The sequence below is a fragment of the Dromiciops gliroides genome, chromosome 4 (genome assembly GCF_019393635.1).
Source record: "Dromiciops gliroides isolate mDroGli1 chromosome 4, mDroGli1.pri, whole genome shotgun sequence".
NCBI classification, from domain to species: Eukaryota; Metazoa; Chordata; class Mammalia; order Microbiotheria; family Microbiotheriidae; genus Dromiciops; species Dromiciops gliroides.
Genome location: NC_057864.1, coordinates 232,518,128 through 232,541,463, shown reverse-complemented (window position 1 = coordinate 232,541,463; position 23,336 = coordinate 232,518,128). Strand labels below are relative to the sequence as shown.

The window sequence follows — 23,336 nt, the reverse complement described above, 5'->3', positions numbered from 1 at the left end:
AAACGTCACTTCCTAACGCCAAAGAGCCAGATGTCCTGCCCTCAAACATTTTCTCCTCATGGCAGAGCTTTGTTACAGTAAGTCTCCAGCAGGTGGCATCATTCCAATTGTTACAGTCCCTGCTTTGTTTCTTCAAGAAACACAGGGTGTTTCCTTGATGAAACAGTCAAAAATACCCGATGCTAACAAACAATATGTTAATAACAATATAGAAAAGGGAGAGAGGAAAGTTTTGTTCAGAGGGGCAGTCCCTCATGAACCAGCACTTTGACACTGGCCTGCAGAGGGAGGGCCTCTGCAGAGAGTACATGTTACATATGGTATAAAAGAAAAACAACAAAACAAAACTGTTCATTCAAAGTCTTTGAAAGTCTTTTCTCAGGTAATTCTTGATATTTCCTCTGGGTACAGTCATGGAATGGAAGTCTTTTCAGGGGTTGATGTGTGGATGCTGGTAATCAGACAGGAAAATTTCCTACAAAATTGAGCAACTTTAAAATAGCTTTGTCAATAATCAAATCAAACAATGAGAGTTCTCAAAAACATGTCTATGGGAATTCAGAATCTTAGTTGTTATACATGAAACATATAATAAAACAAAAATTGAAACATTCTCTAAAACTTAATATTGCTAAAGTCCCCCCTTGAGGAGGGTAAATTGAGAAGACAATTGCTGTGATATTAATTTTTTAAAATAATTTTTATCTTTGTTTCATCACTTTTTGCATCATCTGCCTAATTATGCTCATGCCATTATGAGAAATTAAAGAATCTAATATAATTGGTAACAGATGTCAAGGCCAAATCCAACACTGTATTTATCATGACACCTGAGATAATTATGGGAGTTACCATAAAAGAACAGAGAAATGATGGGATATGAGTATTCCCACACTTGAGCAATATATACTGCCCTTGCAGTATGCCAGGCTTAAAATAGGTGGGTGGGATATATGTCCATGTCACTGAACATATGGAGGAAACTGAGTCAGACTTAATCATATGCATGGCATTGAGATGTCCATGTCATCAGGAATATAGGAGGGGGCATAGAAGCCAGGTGTACAATATTGTGGGAAAAAATTAAACCAAGAGAAACCAACCTCAACGTTTGTCAAAAGCCATTCCCTCAGCCGTACCTTGACTTCATGCATGTCTCCCCTCATGTGACAGTTCAGTGTCTGCTCTTGCATGTATTCTTCTTGTGATCAGATGGCATCCTGCCCAAATGGCACCTGATAACTCAGAATGAAGGCAATTAATGTCTTAAATGATAAGTTCCCATAATCCAAGTCTCATATGGATTTAAAAATTGAGGATAGTAATGATCGCAAAAAATGTGAATGTACCTTGACTCAGAATATAATATACAATTATGCAATAATTTCAAATAATACCCTTTTCTAAACTAAGTATACAATTACTTTTGTGAAAAATCGGAACATATTTAAATACAAGTTAAAACACAACACAATCTTAAAGAAAACTTTTTTTTAAAAAAAGAAAACTTTTACAAATGTTCCCCTCTTTTTAAAAAAATATGCTTATCAAAAATAATACTTCTAGAATCACTTTACACTTGCCATGGCAACCAATTTGCCAGGGAAATACTTTATAGAGTTGAATCAAATAATCAGTTGAGAGAAAAAAATAACAAAAACAAACAACTCAGAATATGGGAGCACAATACTCCCAGAATTAACATTGTATTATGAAATCAAAACCATCTTGCATTGTTTCAAAATTAGATAGATGAATGCATAGAAGAAAATACACATGGAAGAATAAAAGACAATGAAATTCAAACTAAGGAAATCTAAATGAATATAAACTTAACATTAATAAGAGTATTACAAAATATAAACTTGATCACATGACTATAAAAAGCTTTTACAAATATTCTCTTTGAAAAAAACTAAGTATAAATCACAATCTCAAAAGCATGAAAATCTCTATGAAAATAAACCCATGCCATTAATTTCAAAATGTAGATGTAATAGCATAGAAATCCTATGTAACCTCTGAACTGACATTATTTCTCTGAGTGAATTTAGAACACTTTTGATTCCTATACCTAAAATCCTCAATACTCATATCAATACCTTGCTGTTTACTTCTACATTTCTGTAAAATATATATTATTGAAATATGATGATTGTCATTTTTATTCAGCTTAAATTTGTCTTCTTTAACCCCTCTATTTTCTCTGTCAGTCCTTTCATAATATAAATGCTTTATAAGGTTACTAATTAAAGACAAAAGCAGGTTAACAAAATTATGAACAAAACAAGAATATCTGGAATTTAAAGGGTTTTCTAAGATTGGTTTGGGAGAACCACAGCCAGTCAAGTCAGAATCATAGCCAGGCTGGGGAAGGGCTGAGCCTGACTGCTTCCGTACCTGAGTAGAAGCTGCAAATGCAGGTAGAGAAAGCTGCACATGCCCAAGATCAAGTGATGGGCCAAGAGAGGAGATCTGGTGGTAAAACAGAAGCTATTTAAAATGACTAACGAATGCATAGTCTACCAGTACCAGCTGGAGCACCAGAAGCAAGAGCTGGAAGATGCTGGTGAGAATCAGAAGGAGCAGTTGTGACAGCAACCACAAGCACCCTTGACCCAGATTGGGGGATGGTCATGTCCTGCAGGAGAGCTTGCAGCTGCCTGCTGAGTTGGAGTTTCATGGCAAGGTGTGGAGGAAGAATAAGAAACCCAATTGATGTGGCTTCTGGAGAGAAGGATGCTGGGGCAAAGACACTAGAAAGAAACAGATTCAGAAGATGACAAAGGTCCTAAGGTCACTGCAAGCTGTGGCCAGACAGTGCAAAACAGGAATCCAGAAGACCAGATCTCCCTTTTTTGTATGACAGAAATGAAATGAGGAGGTGGAGCAGTTCGGGAAACAGATAGGAAAAAAAAAGATAGCTGGCATTTAGAAAACACTTCAAGGTCTGCAAAGTGATTTCAAATATTATCTCATTTGACCCTCACAACAAACCTGGGAGGTAAGAGCTTATTATTCCCCTTTTATAGATAGGGAAACCAAGGCAGACAGAGGTTAAGTGATTTGCTCAGGGTCATACAACTAGTAAGTATCTGAGGCTGGATTTGAACTGAGAACTTTCTGATTCCAAGCCCAGAACTCTATCTACTGTCCCTTCTAAACAGAAACAGCTGAAAAGCAGATTGCAATTCTGTTAGAACAAGTATCTAACACTAAAGATTTCTTTGTTTTTAAGGGATGCTTAGAAATCAGATTGATTCTGTAAATCTGGAAACAAAAGATAAAACTGCTTATTAGCAAAGAACTTGGTAAAATGCCCTTCTAGAGGTAACAGGGAGCCACTGGAGTTTATTGAGGAGAGTAGCGATATGGTCAAAATAGAAATCGAGTGAGGAGAAATGTGAAGCAAAGAGAAGACCTCCATTGCTCCCCCTAACCAGAAGTGAATTGCATTGACATGTAAAACAATCATCTGCATATCACTTACATGGTTGAGTAGACAGGGACCAAGTTCCAACTTGGAGGCTTTCTCAATAATTAAGACTTTTCTAGCCAATTTTGATCCTTCTTAGAATTTCCTCTGAAAATTTCCAAATATGACTCATTTCTAGCTCTCATCTAGAAGTCTTCTGTTATTTTGCAAGCATAGTGCTACCAAAAACTTAGAACAAAGAAGAAGTTCATTACATATAAGAGAGAATGCACAAAGAACTTTTGACTGAGCCCCTGAGGACTTCATGAACCTTCCCTTCCTTGTCTAATTGACCTCTTCCTGCCTTGCTTCAAACTTGGAGCACCTCCCTAGGACCTCAGGACCTCTAATAGGCTCCTACTTGCTAGAGCAAGGAGTCTTTAGAAGCAGTATCAAGTGAAGCAACCCACTCTTTTCATGGGCCCCACATTCACCAGTGACCTACCAATTCAGATTTATAGTGGTACGCTGGGACTGAAGCCTATTCAAGCAGGAAAAGAACTCAGAGTCACTGGAGAGTTAACTCTCCTTCCCTGGACTCACACAGTCCTAGTGAAAGCCTGCTCTTTCTTCCACGTTGTGCTGCTTTCCCAGTGCTCCAGTTCCCACAACTCTCAGCTTAAACCAACAACTCTTTGCCTGGATACTGGAACTCCCCACTGGTCTTCCATTCACTACCTCTACCTCCCACTGCCACTGTCACTGCCTCCACCTCCACTGCTGCCATCCACTGAAAGTGATACAGGAAACATAGTCAGAACATTGGGAAGAGTGCTTGGTTCAAGTAAGTTTGGGGCATGAATCCTAACCCTGAAACTGACTGTTTTCTGTTACCCTCTTCTCCAAGCCTTAGTTTTATTATTATGTTGCATTCAAAACTATATGTGATCACCTTATTTCTGTCCCAGGTTTAGGGAAAATTAGCTGGAGTTTCTAATATATTTGTTACTTATATATTAGAAGCTTTAGCAGCAGTTTTGGGCATTAAGCATTTATTAAAGCATACCAAATATTAGTAAAGAGAAAACACTTGGCTCAGAAAGTTAAGAAAAGGCCTATCAAGCCTAGAGCTCAGCCTGGCCTGTTTCTTCCTCCAAGTCCTCCTCCATGACCACGTCCGAGAGCCAAACTGAGAGTGGAAACTTCCTCTGGGTCCGGAGGAGAGGCAGCCCTTCCACACTGCTCTAAGCTCATTGGCTAGCATCATTCAAGTCTATTGATTTACTGGACTTGAGGGTGGTCCATAAGCAGAATGTGCTGAGGTCAGAGTTCAGAGAACACCCCCCCTGAGGACCAGGCCTCCAGGTAGATATGGTTCCAATCAAGTTCACTCCAAGTGAGTCAATCAGCAAAGTCAATCCAAACAATCTTAATATAATCTCCTCTAGTGGGGGCCTCTTGGCATCCCAAAACCCATTATTTTCTCACAATTATCTATAAAATAGGTACCATAATATCTACAGCACCTACTTCACAGGCTTGTTGGAGGAATCAGATGAGATAAGGTGAATACTTTGCAGCCTGTAAAGACATTATAGTTTTGTTTTGTTTTAGTCAAGGTCAATACGCCTTCAATCTAGTTAAGGTAACTCTAGTTAAAGTCTCTTTCTAGTCAGAACCACAGCCCTGCCCAGACAACATGAAAAAAGACAATTCGAGTGACTGAACCAACTTCATGGAGAAGGTCCATTTGAGCTGAACCTTCAAGGAAACTAGAGACTCTGAGAAGGGGAGAAACCAAAACTTAAGTAGAAAACCCAAGTTTAGTACCTGAGTATGTAATTACCATGTTGAAGGTAAATGGAGTATAAGATTTGGGCCTTTCAGATTTATTCCTAGACAAATATTATAACTGTCATCCACCACACTTACATAAGTCAGTATTTGAATGAATAATGAATGGAAGAAAAGCATTTCTAAAAAGCTCACTGTACCAAGCACTGACTGGGGATACAAATACAAAATCAAAGACAGTCCCTGATCTGCAGAAGCTGACATTCCAACAGGGGCTAACACACATAGATAGAGAGGCACTTTGGAGGAGATTATCAGTTGATCACATTTCTGCTAAATTTTTTTGGAGAAATTTTTTTGAAATGCCCTCACAGGCAGTCCTTTGGTAATTGAGTTCAAGTGCTACATTCCTAAAGCCTAGGGAAAGATAGTTAATTTTGCAGCAAAGGCACTTTAATAATTAAAAGGGTGCCTACTCTGAATTTCCCACCAGATACAAATTTTATTTAAACTAGTAAAAAATAATAAAAATCAAATACATTAAACATAATGCAACAAAATAATATTCAATAAAGGGTTACTGAAGAGATAATTAAAATTAATTAGAGGCTTCCTATTTGCTGATGATCTAATGGTTTACTTTATGAATCCTAGAAAATCAGCAGATACTAATTGAGACAATTGATAGCTTTAAGCAAAGTTTTATACTATTCAATAAACCCTCAGAAATCAACAGCATTTCTACATAATAATGACAAAATCCAAAAGCTAGTAATAGCAAAGGAAATTTTATTATAAATAACTACAAAATACATAAAATATCTGATGATCACACAAACTAGTCCTTAAAGAAATATTGGAAGATTGTTCAGTGCTCATAGCTTGGCCATATCTACATAATAAGAATGACAATGTTCCCAAAGTTAATTTACAGTGTTAATGCTATCTCAATCAAATTACCAATCAAATTATTATGTAAAATAATTACATAATTCATTCTGAAAAATTAAAGATCTAGAACATCAAGGGAAATAATGAAAAGATATGGGAACAAAGGAAAAGTAGCAATTCCAGATACCAAACTATATAATAAAGCAACAGTCATCAAATCAATCTGATATAGGTTAAGAAATGAAAACGGACTAGACAAGGAGAATCAGAAACAATTAACTGAATAACAGTATTCAATAAACTGGAAAACAAATTACTTAGGAAAGAACTACCCATTTGATAAAACCTTCTGGGAAAACTAGAAAGTAGTTTGACAGAAATTAGATCAAGACCTTATTCCACAATATAAATAGGCATATAATGTTTTTGTTTTTGTTTTTGTGGGGGAATGAAGGTTAAGTGGCTTGCCCAAGGTTACACAGCTAGTATCAAATGTCTGAGGCTCGATTTGAATTCAGATCCTTCTGAATCCAGGGCCAGTGCTCTATCCACTGTGCCACCTAGCTGTCCCCTGCATATAATCTTTTTTTTTTTTTTTTAGTGAGGCAATTGGGGTTAAGGGACTTGCCCAGGGTCACACAGCTAGTAAGTGTTAAGTGTCTGAGGCTGGATTTGAACTCAGGTACTCCTGATTCCAGGGCTGGTGCTCTATCCACTGTGCCACCTAGCTGCCCCTCCTGCATATAATCTTAATATTAAAGCTCATTTTTTAAAAAGCTCATAATTTGAAAAATTTTAAATAGCAGATCATATACCTCTCACAGCTCTGGGTCGGAGATGCATTCTTTTGTGTGTGTGCGTGTGTGTGTGTGTGTGTGTGTGTGTGTGTGTGTGTGTGTGTGAGGCAGTTGGGGTTAAATGACTTGCCCAGGGTCACACAGCTAGTAAGTGTCAAGTGTGTGAGGTCAGATTTGAACTCAGGTCCTCCTGACTCCAGGGCTGGTGCTCTACCCATTGTGCCACCTAGCTGCCCCTGCAGATGCATTCTTAACTAAATATGGTATAGAGACAATTACAGAAGATAAAATATATCATTTTGATTACATGAAAACAAAAAGGAAAGCAATCAAATGAGAAAAAAATTTGTATCAAATGTATCTGATAAGGGTTTGCTATCTAAGATATATAAACAATTAATAGTTATACATGTGTGTATGTATATATGTTTTATATATGCATAATGCATAAATATATGTGAAATATATTTGCACATATTTATATATATATATAATGAGATAAAATTCTCAACAAAATACTATCTAAGAGACTACAACAATATATCACAAAGATTATACATGGTGACCAAGTAGTATTTATATTAGGAATACAGGGATGGTTTAACTAAGGGAAAACATTAACATAATTGTATCAGTAACAAAAATCATATGATTATATCCATATATGCAGAAAAGGTTTTTGACAAAATACAAAACTCATTTCTATTAAGAAAAAAACAAACACTTGAAAGCGTAGGAACAAATGGTAAAAAGCTACCTAAAACTATTGCTAATCATTATTTGTTATGGGAATAGGTTAGAAACCTTCACAGTAAGATCAGGGTTGAAGAAGTCCGAATTTGAACTCAGGTCCTCCTGAATCCAGGGCCAGTACTCTACCCATTGTGCTACCTAGCTGCCCCAAGCTGACTGATTTTAGAAAAACATGGAAAGACTTGCATGAAATAATGAAAAGTGAAGTGAACCAAACCAAGAGAATGTTATATACAGTAAGAGCAATATTTTCAAAGAATAATTGTAAACAAACAAGTTATTCTGTGAACTATAAATACTCAAAGGAAAAGAAGGAAAGAAGGAAGAAGGAAGATGCTATCCACATTCAGAGAAAGAACTGAAAAATAGAACTATGCATATATATATATATATATAACATTTATTTATAAATCTGTGTCAAATAGTGGCCTTCTCTAGTGCGGGATAGGGAAGGAGGGAGACAATTTAGAGGAAAAGCATATATGCAACTAAAACAGACAAACTAGAAAACCAACAAATTTGAAAATCCCAACTATAGAAAACCCCCGAACAGAAATTCTGAAAATTAAAGAAGATATTAACAAAATGGAAAACAAAAAGAAATTGAATTAATAAATAAAACTAGGAGCTAGGGTTTTGAAGACAATGAAATAGATAAGCAATTAGCTAAATCGATTTACAAAAAGAAAGAGAAAAGCCAAATTACCAGTAATAAAACTAAAAAAAGGTAAATTAGCAACCAGTGAAGAAGAAATCATGGAAATTATTGGAAACTTTTTTTTGTCCAATGATATACCAGTAAAACTGACAACCTAAATTAAATGGATAAAATATTTATGAAAATATAAAATACCCAGATTAACTGAACAAGTAATAGAAGATTTACACAATCCATTCTCAAAAAGGAAATTGAATAAGCCTTAAATGAGTTCTCAAAGAAAAGTGCCTCAGGACCATATGGATTTATAAGTGAATTCTATCAAACCCTCAAAGAACATTTAATTCCAACATTAAATAAACTGATAAAATAGGAAAAGAAGTCCTACCAAATTCCCTTTATGATACAGAAATGTATATTAAAAGGAACAGAGAGTAAAGGAAATGTGGAGAGAAAAGGAAAAGAGAAATAGTTTAGAGGTCAGAATGACCTACGTGTAAGTGCTGCCTCTGATCTATATTAGCTGTGTAACACTGGCTAACATACTGCATCTCTCCATGTTCTAGGCCAGGGCTTCTTAAACTTTTTCCACTTGAGATCCCAGAGACATTTTTACACAACCCTTGGTATATAGGTATATAAAATGGGGCAGCTAGGTGGCACAGTGGATAGAGTGCTGGCTCTGGAGTCAAGAGGACCTGGATTCAAATAACACCTCAGACACTAGCTGTGTGACCCTGGGCAAGTCACTTAACCCCAAATGCCTTTAAAAAAACCATTCAGAGCCATCTCTACTAGTCCTGATGCATATATCTTGCCACTGGACCCAGATGGCTCTGGAGGAGAGTGAGGTTGGTGACTTTGCACAGCCCTCCCTCGCTTAAATCCAATTTAGTGCGAGTCATGACATCACCCCAATGTCATGGTCCTCTTCAAAAATGAAGGACAAACAACAATAACATAACCTTTTTACTATTGCCAATTTTTTGGGACCCCCACAAACAGTTATGTGACCCCATATGAGGTCTTGACCCACAGTTTAAGAAGCTTTGCTCTAGGTAACTCTTTTTTTTTCTTTTTTTTTTTTAGTGAGGCAATTGGGGTTAAGTGACTTGCCCAGGGTCGCACAGCTAGTAAGTGTGTGTTAAGTGTCCGAGGCCGGATTCGAACTCAGGTACTCCTGACTCCAGGGCCGGTGCTCTATCCACTGCACCACCTAGCTGCCCCTCTAGGTAACTCTTAAGACTATAAATTGCAGGGAAGGCACCAATCTGCATTGGTAGAGGGAGTTTCCCCATCTGGTCATTCCCTCTCCTGATAAAATCACTAGTATCCCTATTCTAATTGTTCTGTGTCAACTGTCCGCTTAAGAAAGGAACCTCTGATGCCTTATGACAGCCTGCTCTCAAGGACAGAGTTAGATTGTCCCTTATTTCCAGTATTCTGAGCTAAAAACAGATAAGTATCACCCAGAGTTGGTATAGGCCCTTAGGAACAGCTCAAGGATAATGGATTCTATTGCTTAACTCCTCTAAATGAGCTCAATTCAATTAAACAAATATGTATTAAATACCTATCATTGCAAAGCACAATTCATGGCATTGGGAAGATTCAAAATATACTGAGGTGGTAAGAATCTTCCTTGCCCTGATTGCAGGCTCTTCTTTCTCTGGTGAGGCCTTCCTGGGACTGGATCTGTGTCAGGGTGACTGTGGGGTTGGGCTCCACTCCTGTCTCAGCACAGCAGCTCCCTCCTTCTGACCTTCCAAGCTGTTCTTGGTTAGAAGATGATTTCAGCACATTCTTCTGTGGGTTTTGCTTCTCCGGGCATTGTCCTATGGCATTATTTCGATGTTTTTTGGAGCGATCATGTCATGAGTTCGGGAGCTCACTGCCTTTCCTCCACCATCTTGGCTCTGCCCCGGAAGTCCCAGGCCCTTCTTTCTCAAATATGGGGAGTGATAACTCTTCCTACTCCCTTTTAAAGGGCTGCATAAAGCAATCTGGAATGATTTGCATAATCTTCCCTAGGAAGGTGGGAGGCAAATGGAGAGTGGGAGGGAGCACCTTTCCAAAATCCCAGAAAACTCATTGGGAGGTGCTGACTGAGTGGGAGGCAGATTGCCCAGGTACTGACTGACAGATTGAGATAAATGAAAGGGACTCAACGAGAGTAGAAAATCAGAGCTTCAAAACGAGCAGAGAAAAAGTGACATGACAGCTTTGTGTGGGGTCTCCTCAGCTCTACCACTGAAAAGACCCCTTGTGTGAAAGGTGGATGCCATCTGTGTGAAAGAAAAACAAGACAATCTTCGAATGCTGCTGCTCCAGAGATGGCACTATCTTCTAGGGAGGAGAAACAAAGAAAGCACTGGAGTAAAGGGGAAGGCTGGGAAAAGAGGCATCTGCAGTTGAGTTGAGTGGTATCACAACTGACAAAGGCTCCTGCTGGAAGGCCCTATTCCAGCATATTACTGTAAGTCATTACTTGTTGTCCTTGCTTAAAGTCATTATTACTTTGTCCTGTGGACTGTCAGGTGTCTGGGAGAGGGTTGGCTCACCCAAAAATCTTTGAGGAATCTCTTCCCTTGCCTTGAGTTTAGATGCAAAACCTTTCTAGTCCTTTACTGTGTAAATAAAATTTTTGTGCCTATAGACCCTTTGTGTCTAAAGTGCCTGAGTGTTTTCCTTTCTTTTTTATTATATCAATATCACTTGTCAATCACCCCTCCCTTCCCAAATAAGCCCTTAATGCTAACAAAGAAGCACAGTTAAGCAAAACAGACCAACACATTGGCCATTTCTGACAACAGGTGTACAATAGATGGCACAGTGGATGGAGTGCTGGGCCTGAAGTCAAGGAATTGGACAACAATGTTGTGATTTGGGGTTTTCTTGTACAAAGAACCATTTCCTTCTCCACCTCATTTTACAGTTGAGAAAACTAAGGCAAACAGAAGTAAATGACTTTCCCAGGGCCACACAGCTAGTAAGTGTCTGAGGCCAGATTTTAATTCAGGAAGATGAGATAGGTCTTCCTGACCTATCCAATGTGCCACCTAGCTGCCCTCACACTTACTAGTTAATAGTGCCATAAGCCCTGTATGCCTTGATTTCCTTATCTATAAAATAGGGATAATAATAGTACTTATCTCCCAAGGCTATTGTGAAGATCAAATGAGATAATATTTGTAAAGTGCATTGGTAGAGGGAGCTTAGCACAGGGCCTGGCATATAATAGGTTATAATAGGCATATAAAGGTTAGCTAACATAGTAGTTCTCCTCATTTGGCACCTATAAACCATTTCTTTCTGACAGAGGACAAAAACATGATTGACTGCCAGGCCTCAGATATAGTTGGTTACTACATTGATCAGAGTTCAAAGGCCTTTCAATGCTTTTCCTTTACATTATTGATTAGCACCCAGTGTTTCCATAAAGATCCCACTGTGTTGGAGCTGGGACTGTTGACAAGAGTTTTCATAGAGACTTCTGAGGAAAGGCACCAGAAAAATGAGAGAAAGGAAACAGACAGAGTTCATATCCTCCATCTTGCTGTCACGTGAAGCGATGATGTGGCCAAGTGTTTTGTTCCCCTCTCTACCCTTAGCTAAGTTCTTCAGAGAGAAGATAACAAATAACTATTTGCTTCCTCGATAAGGATGATGATTGGTGAGATAACCATGTGATTTCATCAGGGTAGGCAACTCCTAGTGAGGACCCTCCTCTACCAGTGCAGATTGGCATCTTCTCTGCAGTTCAGAGAATCTGTCAGTGGACAGATTAAGTGAATTGTCAAGGGTCACACAGCTACTATGTGTGAGAGGCACAGATACAAAATAATATAACAGTATTTCATTCCATTCATATATCACAATTTGTTCAACTATTCTCAGTAAATGGATACCCTTTTTGTTGCTAGTTCTAAGTTACCACTTTTAAAAAAATATTGCTATAAATATTTTGGTATAGATGGGATCTTCTCCCTCCATATTTGACCTCCTTGGTATATATGACTAGGTATCACCAGGTCATTTAGCTATTTTTTAGTATAATTCCAAATTATTTATGGTTGGACCAAAGTATAGCTCCATTGACAATATATAGTGACTATAATAACATGGTAAAGAAAAACAATTTGGAAAGACTTGTGAGCCTTGATATACCAGGAATTCAGAGCACCAATAATGAACTTCCTGTCAGAAAACTTCCTGACTTAAGATGCAGAAGGGGACATATATTTTCAATGCATGAAGTTGTATTTCTTTACTCTGCTTATTTGTCACAAGGGAGGGCTTTCTCCACTTTTAATGAGGTGAGTGGAATTTGAGGGGGAATAAAGGTGATGCTTTAAAAAAGAAAAATGGAAATAAAGGTCATTAAATCATTTTTAAAATGTATTGAAATGCCCAGGAGAAAACAGAAAAAGGTTCAGAGGGAGAAAGACAATTAGGACACAAGTTCTGAGCCTATAACTTATTAGATGTCTGCTTGAAGTCTGGCCCCAAAATGGGAAGCCACTGGGAGTGGAGTGGGGGGCTACCTAGTTGCCTAAATCAGTCCAGATTCTTGACCTTTTTTTTTCCTCCAGATAAAATTGATTATAATTCTATAAAGTAACTATTTGGTCATTTTATTAGCATGGCAGTACATCTAAAAATTAATTTAGGTACTATTATAATTTTTGTTATGGTGGTATGGCCCTACCTTGAACCAAAAAAAAATGTATCCAATTATTTTTCTTCCTTTATTTCTTGTTTTTTGTTTTTTTTGCAGGCTAGTAAGTGTCAAGTGTCTGAGGTCAGATTTGAACTCAGATACTCCTGAATCCAGGGCCGGTGCTTTAACCAACCACCATGCCATCTAGCTGCCCCTCCTTTATTTCTTTAAGAAAGGCAGCATTCCAGGAAGCTGGCCAGAAAGACCTGGGTTTGAGTCTTGCCTCTAACGTAGTAGCTCTGTGACTCTGAGCAAGTCACTTCATCTCTCAGTGCTCTAAGCAACTGTCTAAGTTGTCTCTCCTGCATGAGTAGAGGGAGTTTTCTCTCCTCGGAGTTCCTATATCAATGAAATAATATGATTTCTATAAAGAGCATCCAGAATGTGTCTTGATAGCATAATGATATTGCTTAGAATGGTACATCTCTTTCTGCTATTTTTTTGTTAGTGTGTCTGAGCATTTCTAAGGGAAGACCTTTGAATGGGTCACCACTGGATGAGTTGTCTCAGGTACCAGCTGAGTGAGGATAAATAGTCAGATCAGTGAGACTAGTAATCTGATTCCACACTAGAGAGAGTGTCTGAGAACATCACATCATGGATCATCATGACATTATCACCACCACCTGGGTGGGGTTAATGAATAAAAGAAGGAAGAAGCCCCTCCTCAAAATGTACCCAGACCTTTTATGTCAGGAAAAGTTAACAAGGGTAATGAAAGTTAAGATAAAACATGGTCTTTGCCCTTTTAGAGTTTATAACCTAAGATGTGAAGCTAAATGGGGCTGGGCTTGGAATCAGGAAGACTTGAATTTAAATCTGGTCTCAGACATTGATGAGCTGTGTGATGCTGGCAAGTCACCTAACCCTGTTTTCCTCACTTTACTCATCTGTAAAATGAGCTAGAGAAGGAAATTTCAAACTACTCCAGTATCTTTGCCAAGAAAACCCCAAATGGGGTCACGAAGAGTTAGACACAACTGAACAACAAACCGAATGAGAAAAAGAAATAAGTGCAGCTAGTTATAATAGAAAAATCATTTATACTATTTTTAATATATTTATTAAAGAGGTACAAAATGCCCAAGGTTTTACGAAGGTGATGTGGGCTCATTGGGTTGTCAGCAGTAGACATGAGGAGAAAGTGTATTTTCAGGTGTAGGGAATAGTATAACCATGGGGCAAACCACCTATGTGCGGAGCCTTTTGAGGAAACAAATAGTAACCCAGTTTGCCTGGGGACTAAGAAAGCAGCTATATGAAATAAGGCTGAAGAGGTGGAGGAATACCAAATTCTGAAGAGCCTTGAATGCTAAGTACACTTTTTTTTTTTTACTTAGCAATAGGGAGCCATCAAAGAATTTTAACATTTAAGATTTTTTTTATTAAAAAGAGATGACTTTAGGGGGCAGCTAGGTGGCGCAGTGGGTAAAGCACTGGCCTTGGAGTCAGGAGTACCTGAGTTCAAATCCAGCCTCAGACACTTGACACTTACTAGCTGTGTGGCCCTGGGCAAGTCACTTAACCCCCATTGCCCCGCAAAAAAAAAAAAAAAAAAAAGAGATGACTTTGATAGTGATATGGATTGGGAAGGGGAGAGAGTTGAGGTGGAAAGACCTGTTAGTTGTTAATGAGAAGAAAAGAGAAACAGAGAAGGATGTAATAGGTCAAATCAATAAGCATTTATTAAGCCCCTATCATGTGCCTGGCACTGTGCTAAGTTCTGGTCTTAGTAATGTTGGTTATTAGAGGGGAGAAAGAGAATAATCAAAGAAATAACACTTAAAGTTATGTCCAAAGTCATCATTATGAAATCAACATCAATGCCAAATCAACAAAAGAGGCAATAAAATGGCTTTTTTATAAATCATCTTTCATCTAGAGCACTCAAAAATGTATAAGAACCTAAGGGAGAGACTACCCAAACTAGGTAGGCGACAACCCCATTTGCCATGTTCTGGGACCCCCCCTAAAGTGGATATCAGCCCCAGGTCATGAAAGTCACTTTGATTTACCCATGGGAAGGGAACTTGGAATTCATCTAGTTCAACCTCTTTATTTTAAAGAAGAGAGAAAACTGAGGCTGGGGAACTTGACTAAAGTCACACAATTAATTAATTAATAGCAAATCTGTGACAACCAGGCCTCTTTGCTCTCCACCCTTCCCATACATGCTTTTAATCCTATTTTCTCATTCAAAATTTAGCCTTATCACCCAAGTAACAATAATTTGAATAACTAGTCAAAATTATAACGATCATGTTCCTAAGGGGCGGAGCAGTATATGTTGCAGTATAAAGAGGATTTGGCTCTTAGAATCAAAGACCCTGGATTGCAATCCTGGCTCTGCCACTAACTATCTGGGGTACCCTAGGCAAATCCCTTTCACTTCTCTGGGCCCCATTTTCTTAATCTGTACATTCAAGGACTAGAAGACCTCTAAAATTCTTTCTACCTCTAAATCTTGTGATCTACTTTCCCCTCCATCCAACATCTTTCACTGCCCCTCAGGAGGTGAGAATAAAGGGAACAAGCGACGGAGAACGGTAGGAGAAACGGATCAAGCCTTGCAGGGTTTTTTTTCCACCGGACCCCCTACCCGCAACACATCTAAAGTACTGAGAGTCCCTGGCGCCACCTGGAGGTCTCCGCAGTCTTATAAGGGAGGATAGAGGAAATTTAGAGCTGATAGTGAAGATGAATCTTTGAGCCCAAGGGTAGGAAATGGCTTGGGGTGGAGGGTGGGGGGCGGGGGGAGCTGAGCTGGGACAAGAACCCTGCAATTGGCATGTCCAGGAGGGGGAACCTCTGGGTCGGACTCCTGGAAAAAATGGGGAAGGGATAAGATGTGATATCCAAGAAGAAAAACAGTCACAGGCCTGGGTTAGCCCTCTGGAAAGTTGCCTGGACTCATTAGCCGGAGTTTCTAACTAGATTAAGCAAGGGCGGAGGTGGCAGGGAGCTCAGCCTGGAGCCAGAATGGTCAAGAAGGGAAGACAAGAAAGGACACTTAGGGTCCCCATTTTTGAAGGAGCAGGAGGGACCAGCTTAGCGGGTTCTAGGGCCGGGCGGAGCAGGATGCAGAGAACAAGGCTTCCCTTAGAGCCTTCTTGCCCTGGTCCAGGGAACTTTGCCTCCCTCACCTACCTCCAGTTCTCCCCGCCCTCACTGCATGCCCTCCGCGAGGGAATTAAGATTGCCAAAGAGAAAGGCTGATGCTGACCCGGGAATGGCAGTCCAGGTATGAAGTGAGTGACAAACCCCCAGATACCCGCAAGGAGTATGTATGTGCAGCAAATGTGGGTGGATGATCGATGCCACAACCGTCCCATCCCAGAACTGCTCTCATACAAGGCTCGGGAACAGGTTGGACCCACAGGGACTAACCCGCCAATTTAGTTTTTCTCTACGAAACAAGTGATCTGCATGCTGCCCCATGCCAAGATATGTGGGGTGGGCGATAGCATGACAGACGAGGAGGCGTAACCTCCTCTCTAATGGGACCCCGGGACGTGAAGTGGTTCCGCCCCACCCCCAGTCCCGGGGACTTAGAGTTGAAAGATGCGGGGAGGTTGGCGGGGGGTAGAGTCCGGGGGCGAGAGAGATGAACCGAGGAGTGAGGGAGAAGTGGTCACGATCACGAAGGCACGGATCCCACCAACTGCCGGTGGCACTGACCAATGAATACCCATTCTGGTGATGTCATGGACCAGCCGGTTTCTGATTGGTGACCAGGGTCCGAGAACATTCCCTCCCTTCCCCCCAACACACGTTCTTGGGGAACCCAAGCCCCAGCTTCAGGATCCTCCTGAGGTTTCCAATGTTGGGTGGGGTTGAGAACCCCAGTCCTACTAAGCAGTCTTCATATTTCTTGTTGTCCTTCCCCAATGTCCACCCTCATCCCTCCTCCACGGGTTTCCTCAGTCAGGTCTTTCAAAGAGTCTTCTCCGCCCAAGGTCTCTCTCCTCCACATACACCCCATCTCACCGTAGGGAAGCTGAGAATTAGGGGGTTGGGATAGAAAGGCCTGCACTCCTGCTGACCCAGCTAGGGGAAAATATAGGTTGTGTGGGTAGACAAAACGCATAGGCAGACGTCTCCCAGTTCTGAGTTCTTTCATTAAACTGGACTCGGGTTTCTCTGCCCTAGTGTCAAGTGCCTGTGTGTTGGAGGGAGGAGGGGGTGGAATTGTCTAACACCATGTTTTGGTGTGTCTGCATCTCCGCCACACTGTGTCAATATGTGCACGGCTGACATACTGTGTGTCTTTCACTGTGTCAGTGTGGGTGCCCATGTGGCTCTATATTGTATATTATCTATAACAGTGTATATGTATAGTTGTGTTCTAACGTTTGTGTCCGTGTCACGTCTACCTCTAAAACTGGGTCTACCCCTCCCTGTATGTCAGTGTCTCTGTCACTGTAAGTGTGTCTAAGTATGTCTCTCGGCGTCTCACAGAGGGAAGGGGGGGGGGGAGATGGGCGGGGGAGCCGGAGCCCAAGCAGCCCCAGAGGGGGTGTGTGTGTGTGCCAGAGGCTGGGGGCGGGGAGGAGGCGGCGGCGGCTGTCAGAGCCGGCTTAGCCTGCGTTGGGAAAGCTCCTCCGCCTCCTGCTCCCGGCCTGCCCGGCCCAGGTAAGACCCCGGCCCCCCAGTCTGGTCTCCTCCCTCATCTCCCATACAGCGATTCTGAAACATCTGGGAAGGCGCAACCCGGGTGTATGCGTGCATCCTCAGGGCCCACAGACCCCTCACACATCCCCTGCCAGCCCTTCACCTCAACACACAACCCCCCCTCCCCCAACACACACTCCCTCCAACTCACACAAACCCCCCCACCCCCACCCCACCCCAGGCCTAGAGCCCTTCTTCTCCCATCACCGAGAATCCCAAACATACCAGTCCTCACGTTGGGCAGAGGGGGAGTAAATTCAGCGCCCCTCCCTGCCTCCCAAAGACCTGCACACACACTTCACCTTCGCTCCCCGGCAGACGCTCTAGGCTTTCCATTGCCCCTGCAATCCTAGAGAGGCCGCCACCTCCCAGGGCCAGAGCATTTTATTTCGTGTCTATTAGGTCCCTGGGGTGGGGCCGGGACTGCAATGTGGGCTCCCGGGGCCCCCAGTCCCAATATCCTCAGCTTCCTTTTCCCCAAGTCTCCTGATCCCTCCGGGGTTCCCTGCGTCCCCGCCCCCAAGGGAAATCCATCTCTATTTTACCGCTGGGGGGAGGGGGCAAGGGGGGGGAGTGTCAGCGGAAGCCCCGGGTTATAATTAGCCCCTTTCCTCGTGTTTCCTAGTTAATCCTCCTCCCCTGCTACCCCCACCCCACCGCCGAGGCGCAGAACCTCACGGGGGATCCTGAAGGCTTCAGAAGACTGGGGGGGGGGGGGAAGGGAAGGGAGATTTCCGTCCTGATCTGGGGAATTTTGATCCCTGGATGGAAATACCGGAACAGCAGCAGCTGCTGTCCCCAAAATAGAGGCTGGCTAGCCGTCCGTTCTTCTCTCCCCCTCCCCGGGATCTGGGGACCACTGGACTCCTTAGTAACCCGGGGGTCCCGTGTCCTCTTCGGACTCCTAACCCTTGCGCCCTTGCCAAAAGCCGAGGATTTCCCCACCCGGTTTCTCCGTTCCTGGGTTGGAAGTGGGGGGCATGGAAGGGGGTGAGTAGAGATGGTGGGCGGGGGGGAGGTAGGGGAAAGTAGGAGGATGCACTTTTGTCAGTGGCTGATGACCCTCGCTGGCTGAATACTGCAATTGCAGCCCCCGTACTGAGTATTGGGGAGGTGGGGAGGGCGGGGGAAGAGGGAGCGGGTCACCGAGGGCAGCTAGTTCTGGGGAAGAGCACAGCAGCTGACAGGAACCTGTGTGCCAGAGAATGGGGTCAGAACAGATCAGGGGAAGGATAGGCAGCAGGCTGAGGTTTGAGGCAGGTTCCTGGCCCAGCCCCAGAACCCCTGACCCAAGGACAATTCCACGACAGTCCTTTCTCTCTTCTTGGTCTCCAGCTTCCCCAAACTCTCTCTGGCCCCACCCTCGGTGGACTGTGGCTTTGAGGGCCATATCGTCCTCCACAGCCTCATCTCAGTTCACACAACCCAAAGAGGACGGTATCTCGCCCTTCTGAGCATGAAGCAAAGTCTCTGGGACTTTCTCTGCCTCTATCAGCCTGCCCCTCCTCTTCTGTCTCTTCCTGATAACCACTACATCCAAATCCTAATTTGCTTCTTGTTTTCTGACTTTCTTCTTCCCCTCCTCTCTCCTCTGGCCATCTCAACTCCTGTTTTTCTTTACCCTTGCAGGCACCAGGATGGCCGCTGGACTCTCTCTACTGCTTCTTCATAGTCCTTCCCCACCCCTTCTCCTTCTCCTCTTCCTCCTGGGCAGGGGGGTAGAGGCTGAAACCATTGAGGATCCTGACCTGCTGGTGACAGTAAAGGAGGGCAAGCTTCGTGGGATTCACCTCAGTGCCCCAGGGGGTCCCGTTTCTGCCTTTCTGGGTATCCCCTTTGCTGAGCCCCCAGTGGGACCTAGGCGATTTTTGCCTCCAGAACCCAAACGGGCATGGAATGGGGTCTTGGATGCCACGTCCTTCCAGCGTGTCTGCTACCAATATGTGGACAACCTGTATCCAGGTTTCCAAGGGTCTGAGATGTGGAACCCTAACCGGGAGCTAAGTGAGGACTGCCTATATCTCAATGTGTGGACACCCTCCCCCCGACCAGTGGTTCCTGCACCAGTTCTGGTCTGGATCTATGGGGGTGGCTTTTACAGTGGGGCCTCCTCCCTTGATGTATATGATGGACGATTCCTGGCCAGAGTTGAGGGCACTGTGCTTGTTTCCATGAATTACCGAGTCGGTGCCTTTGGCTTCCTGGCACTTCCAGGGAGCCGGGAGGCACCAGGCAACATGGGGCTGCTGGACCAGCGTCTGGCAATGCAGTGGGTGCAGAACAATGTGGCAGCCTTCGGAGGGGACCCAAGGTCAGTGACACTCTTTGGGGAGAGCGCTGGAGCTGCCTCTGTAGGCATGCACCTGCTTTCACCTCCAAGCCGGGGGTTATTCCATCGGGCAGTGTTGCAGAGTGGGGCTCCCAATGGACCCTGGGCCACCGTGGGGGCAGGTGAGGCTCGTAGACGAGCCACCCTGCTGGCCCGGTTGGTGGGCTGTCCCACTGGCAGCAATGACACTGAGCTGGTGGTGTGCCTGAGGACCCGTCCAGCCCAGGACCTTGTGGACCAGGAATGGCAAGTGCTGCCCCAACAGAGTGTCTTCCGATTCTCCTTTGTACCGGTTGTGGATGGAGACTTCCTCAGTGACACTCCTGAGGCCCTCATCAACGCTGGGGACTTTCACGGCCTGCAGGTAATTGTGGTTTCTGGCTCCTCATTCATTCCCCAAATTCACAAATCCTCTCAAACTCCAAAACAGCTTGGTGGAGAAGGAAAAGAAAGGAAAGTCAATGTATTTCTCCCCAATCTTACAAATGTGTTTCCTCTTTTTCTCCCCAATCTTACACATTTTCTCTTTTGCTCTCTATATTTGTCCTTTCTACCTCTCTTGGAGAGATTCTTATCTGCCCTGGTCTCTCTTTTCATCTCTCCTCCTCTTCTTGGTTCCTATTTTTCCTGTGTCTCTGTGTACCTGACTTTTTTTTTTTTTTGTCTCTACTCTTTGTCCTGTTTTTCCCAGGTGCTGGTAGGTGTAGTACAGGACGAGGGCTCCTATTTCTTGGTCTATGGGGCCCCTGGCTTCAGCAAGGATAATGAATCTCTGATCAATCGGGCCCAGTTCCTGGCTGGAGTACAGGTCGGGGTTCCTCAAGCAAGTGAACTAGCAGCAGAGGCTGTGGTTCTGCACTACACGGACTGGCTACATCCTGATGACCCCGCACGGCTTCGAGAGGCCTTGGGTGATGTTGTGGGTGACCACAATGTGGTATGTCCCGTGGCCCAGCTAGCAGGAGGACTTGCTGCACAAGGTGCTCGTGTTTATGCCTATGTCTTTGACCATCGAGCCTCTACATTGTCCTGGCCTCTCTGGATGGGTGTCCCCCACGGCTATGAGATTGAGTTTGTCTTTGGCCTTCCCCTCGAACCAACACTCAACTACACTGGCTCTGAAAGAATCCTTGCCCGTCGCTTGATGAGATACTGGGCCAACTTTGCCCGTACAGGGTCAGTTGGGTTAGGAGAATGAGGGGATGGTAATAAGATTCAGATGAGGAATAGCAAGGAGAGAAACAAGGAGACTGAGAGAAGAGGATTATAAATAATAAAGGGGGATGGATAATTGGGGTGGAGGAGAGATGAGACAGAAAGATGAGCTGGGGAAAGGAGTGAAAGAGCAATGAAAGAAAAAGCTGACTGTAAAACTGTGGAAAAGAAGGAAAGAGATGGATGAGATGAGGGAGACAATGGGAGAAAGAGATGGGGAAAGAGAAGAGATGGAGAGACCAAAGAAAGGATCTAGAACTTAAAGGTCCAAACATTTTGGAGATGAACTGAAGCCCGGGGAAGGTGCTTAAGACCACACAGATAAAAAGTGGCAGAGGTGGGATTTGTACACATATCCTGATTGCAGATCCGAAGCATCTCTTTGATTGGGGCAGGGGGTAAGGGGAAAAGGCAGCAGTCAGTCAATAAGCATTAGGAGCCTAATATGTGCCAAGCTATGAGAAGAGCTAGGGTCAAAGTACGGAAGGGAAGGGAGGAGGCACAGCTCCTGGCCGACCTGGCTCTGATCCTGCCCCCGCCCTTCCCCTAGCGATCCCAACGAGCCCCGGGAGCGTGAAGCCCCGCGCTGGCCTCCCTACACCGCGGGGGCTCAGCAGTATGTAAGCCTCAATCTGCGGCCGCTAGAAGTACGGCGAGGGCTACGCGCTCAGGCCTGCGCCTTCTGGAACCGATTCCTGCCGAAGTTGCTCAGTGCTACCGGTAAGCGGATGGCTAGGAAAGGAGGCTGGGCACCAGAGCGAAGGGCAGGAGGCTGGAGGCAGGCTGGGCAGCAGCTTGAGTGGGACGAATGGGTATCTATCTGCAGGACCCTCAGGGGATGGTGGGTGCTGGTAAGGGTGCAGAGCCTCAGAAAGGCGGTCTTGTCGCCCTATATCTCACCTCATCAGGGTGTAACCCACTCTCTTCTTCCCCTTCCCCTCCCTAGTCGGGGATGCCCAGTGCTACAGCCCCAGCCCGGCCGGAGGTGGGGCTGCCCCAGGGCGCAGGCTTGGCCGCTATGTCCTCCTCCCGCTCCTCCTCTTGTTGCTCCGATAACACACCCATCACCCCTTCCCCGGGCCCGGGTCACGGCGACTCTCCGGAGCGGCCACAGGGAGGCGTCCCGGTGTCAGGGAGCTCCAGGTCACAGCGCCCCTCCCACTCCGCCCCGCGACAGCTGTCGGCAGAGGGAGAGCCCCAGATTGGACACTTCAGGGACACGCCCCTCCCCCAGCTGGTTGTTTATGTGGAAAAGGCAATTTGTCTTTTAAAAAGAATAATCCTTCTCATCCTTCGCATGAATCTAGAGGGGAAGCTGAGGGTCTCCTGGGCGTTTCCACAACACCACGGCGCCCTAAAGGGGGACTGTTCTTTCTCAACTGTCTCTTCTCTTCTCTCCTCCCTCGTGTCGCCTTCATCACCGTCCTGCCCATTCGCTTCTTCTGTTGCATTTCTCCGCTTTCATCCTCACTCTCCTGTTTTTCTCTCCGCCCCACTCCCCTCCAATGCCTTCCCCTACATCCATGTGCTTCGGAATCCCTCCACCACGGCCACCGGCCGCCCTCGCAGATAGCCTGGATGAGGCGGAACGCCAGTGGAAGGCGGAGTTCCACCGCTGGAGCTCCTACATGGTGCACTGGAAGAACCAGTTCGACCATTACAGCAAACAGGAGCGCTGCTCTGACCTGTGAAGAGAATCAGGACCCTTGGATCCTTCCTCACTTCCAGGAAGCCGGCCTCCCCACTCTCTCCCCGGCCCCGGCCCCACAGCTGTATATACTATTTATTTCAGGGCTGGGATATAACACGGATAAAGCCGCGGGGCTGGCACCACCCTCCAGGGCTCTCTCCGCCCCCTGCATGTCCGGGGTCGAGTCCCCAACCCCCGCGGTGCCTTCGCCCCTCTGGGCCGCCAATAAACTTAGTCACAGAGTTTGTGTGAGCCTGGTGGGGGGAAAGGGGTAGGGGCTGGGCAAAGCCCCTGGGTTTGGGAAATTAGGTGAGCGCAGCTTTTGCCCCTGGGACGTTCGGCAGCAGCTGTGAATAAAATGTTTAAAAGTAAGGACGTTACAAGGGGTAGGTCCCGGGCAGCA

General features: G+C 44.3%; 1 protein-coding gene and 1 long non-coding RNA gene across 4 annotated transcripts; one reads left to right on the top strand and one right to left on the bottom strand.

Annotated features, from left to right (window-relative positions):
- Positions 1-295: 295 nt before the first annotated feature.
- Positions 296-18,367, bottom strand: LOC122753561. The gene is made up of 3 exons (XR_006356287.1): positions 17,925-18,367; positions 1,140-1,235; positions 296-475 (listed from the first exon to the last, which is right to left on the bottom strand). It is a non-coding gene; the product is annotated as an uncharacterized LOC122753561 (long non-coding RNA).
- ACHE (acetylcholinesterase (Cartwright blood group)) lies at positions 17,547-23,176 on the top strand. 3 transcript variants are annotated; one of them, XM_044001004.1, is made up of 5 exons: positions 17,547-17,660; positions 19,329-20,392; positions 20,720-21,204; positions 21,794-21,963; positions 22,813-23,176. In XM_044001004.1, the coding sequence occupies exons 2-5, from the start codon at positions 19,337-19,339 to the stop codon at positions 22,932-22,934; spliced, it is 1,833 nt and encodes a 610-aa protein (XP_043856939.1). In that variant the 5' UTR covers positions 17,547-17,660; positions 19,329-19,336; the 3' UTR covers positions 22,935-23,176. The 3 variants fall into 3 exon arrangements, with proteins under 3 accessions (XP_043856939.1, XP_043856938.1, XP_043856940.1); XM_044001003.1 differs by lacking the exon at positions 17,547-17,660 and adding an exon at positions 18,430-18,689; XM_044001005.1 differs by lacking the exon at positions 17,547-17,660 and adding an exon at positions 18,935-18,955.
- The last annotated feature ends 160 nt before the right edge of the window (positions 23,177-23,336 follow it).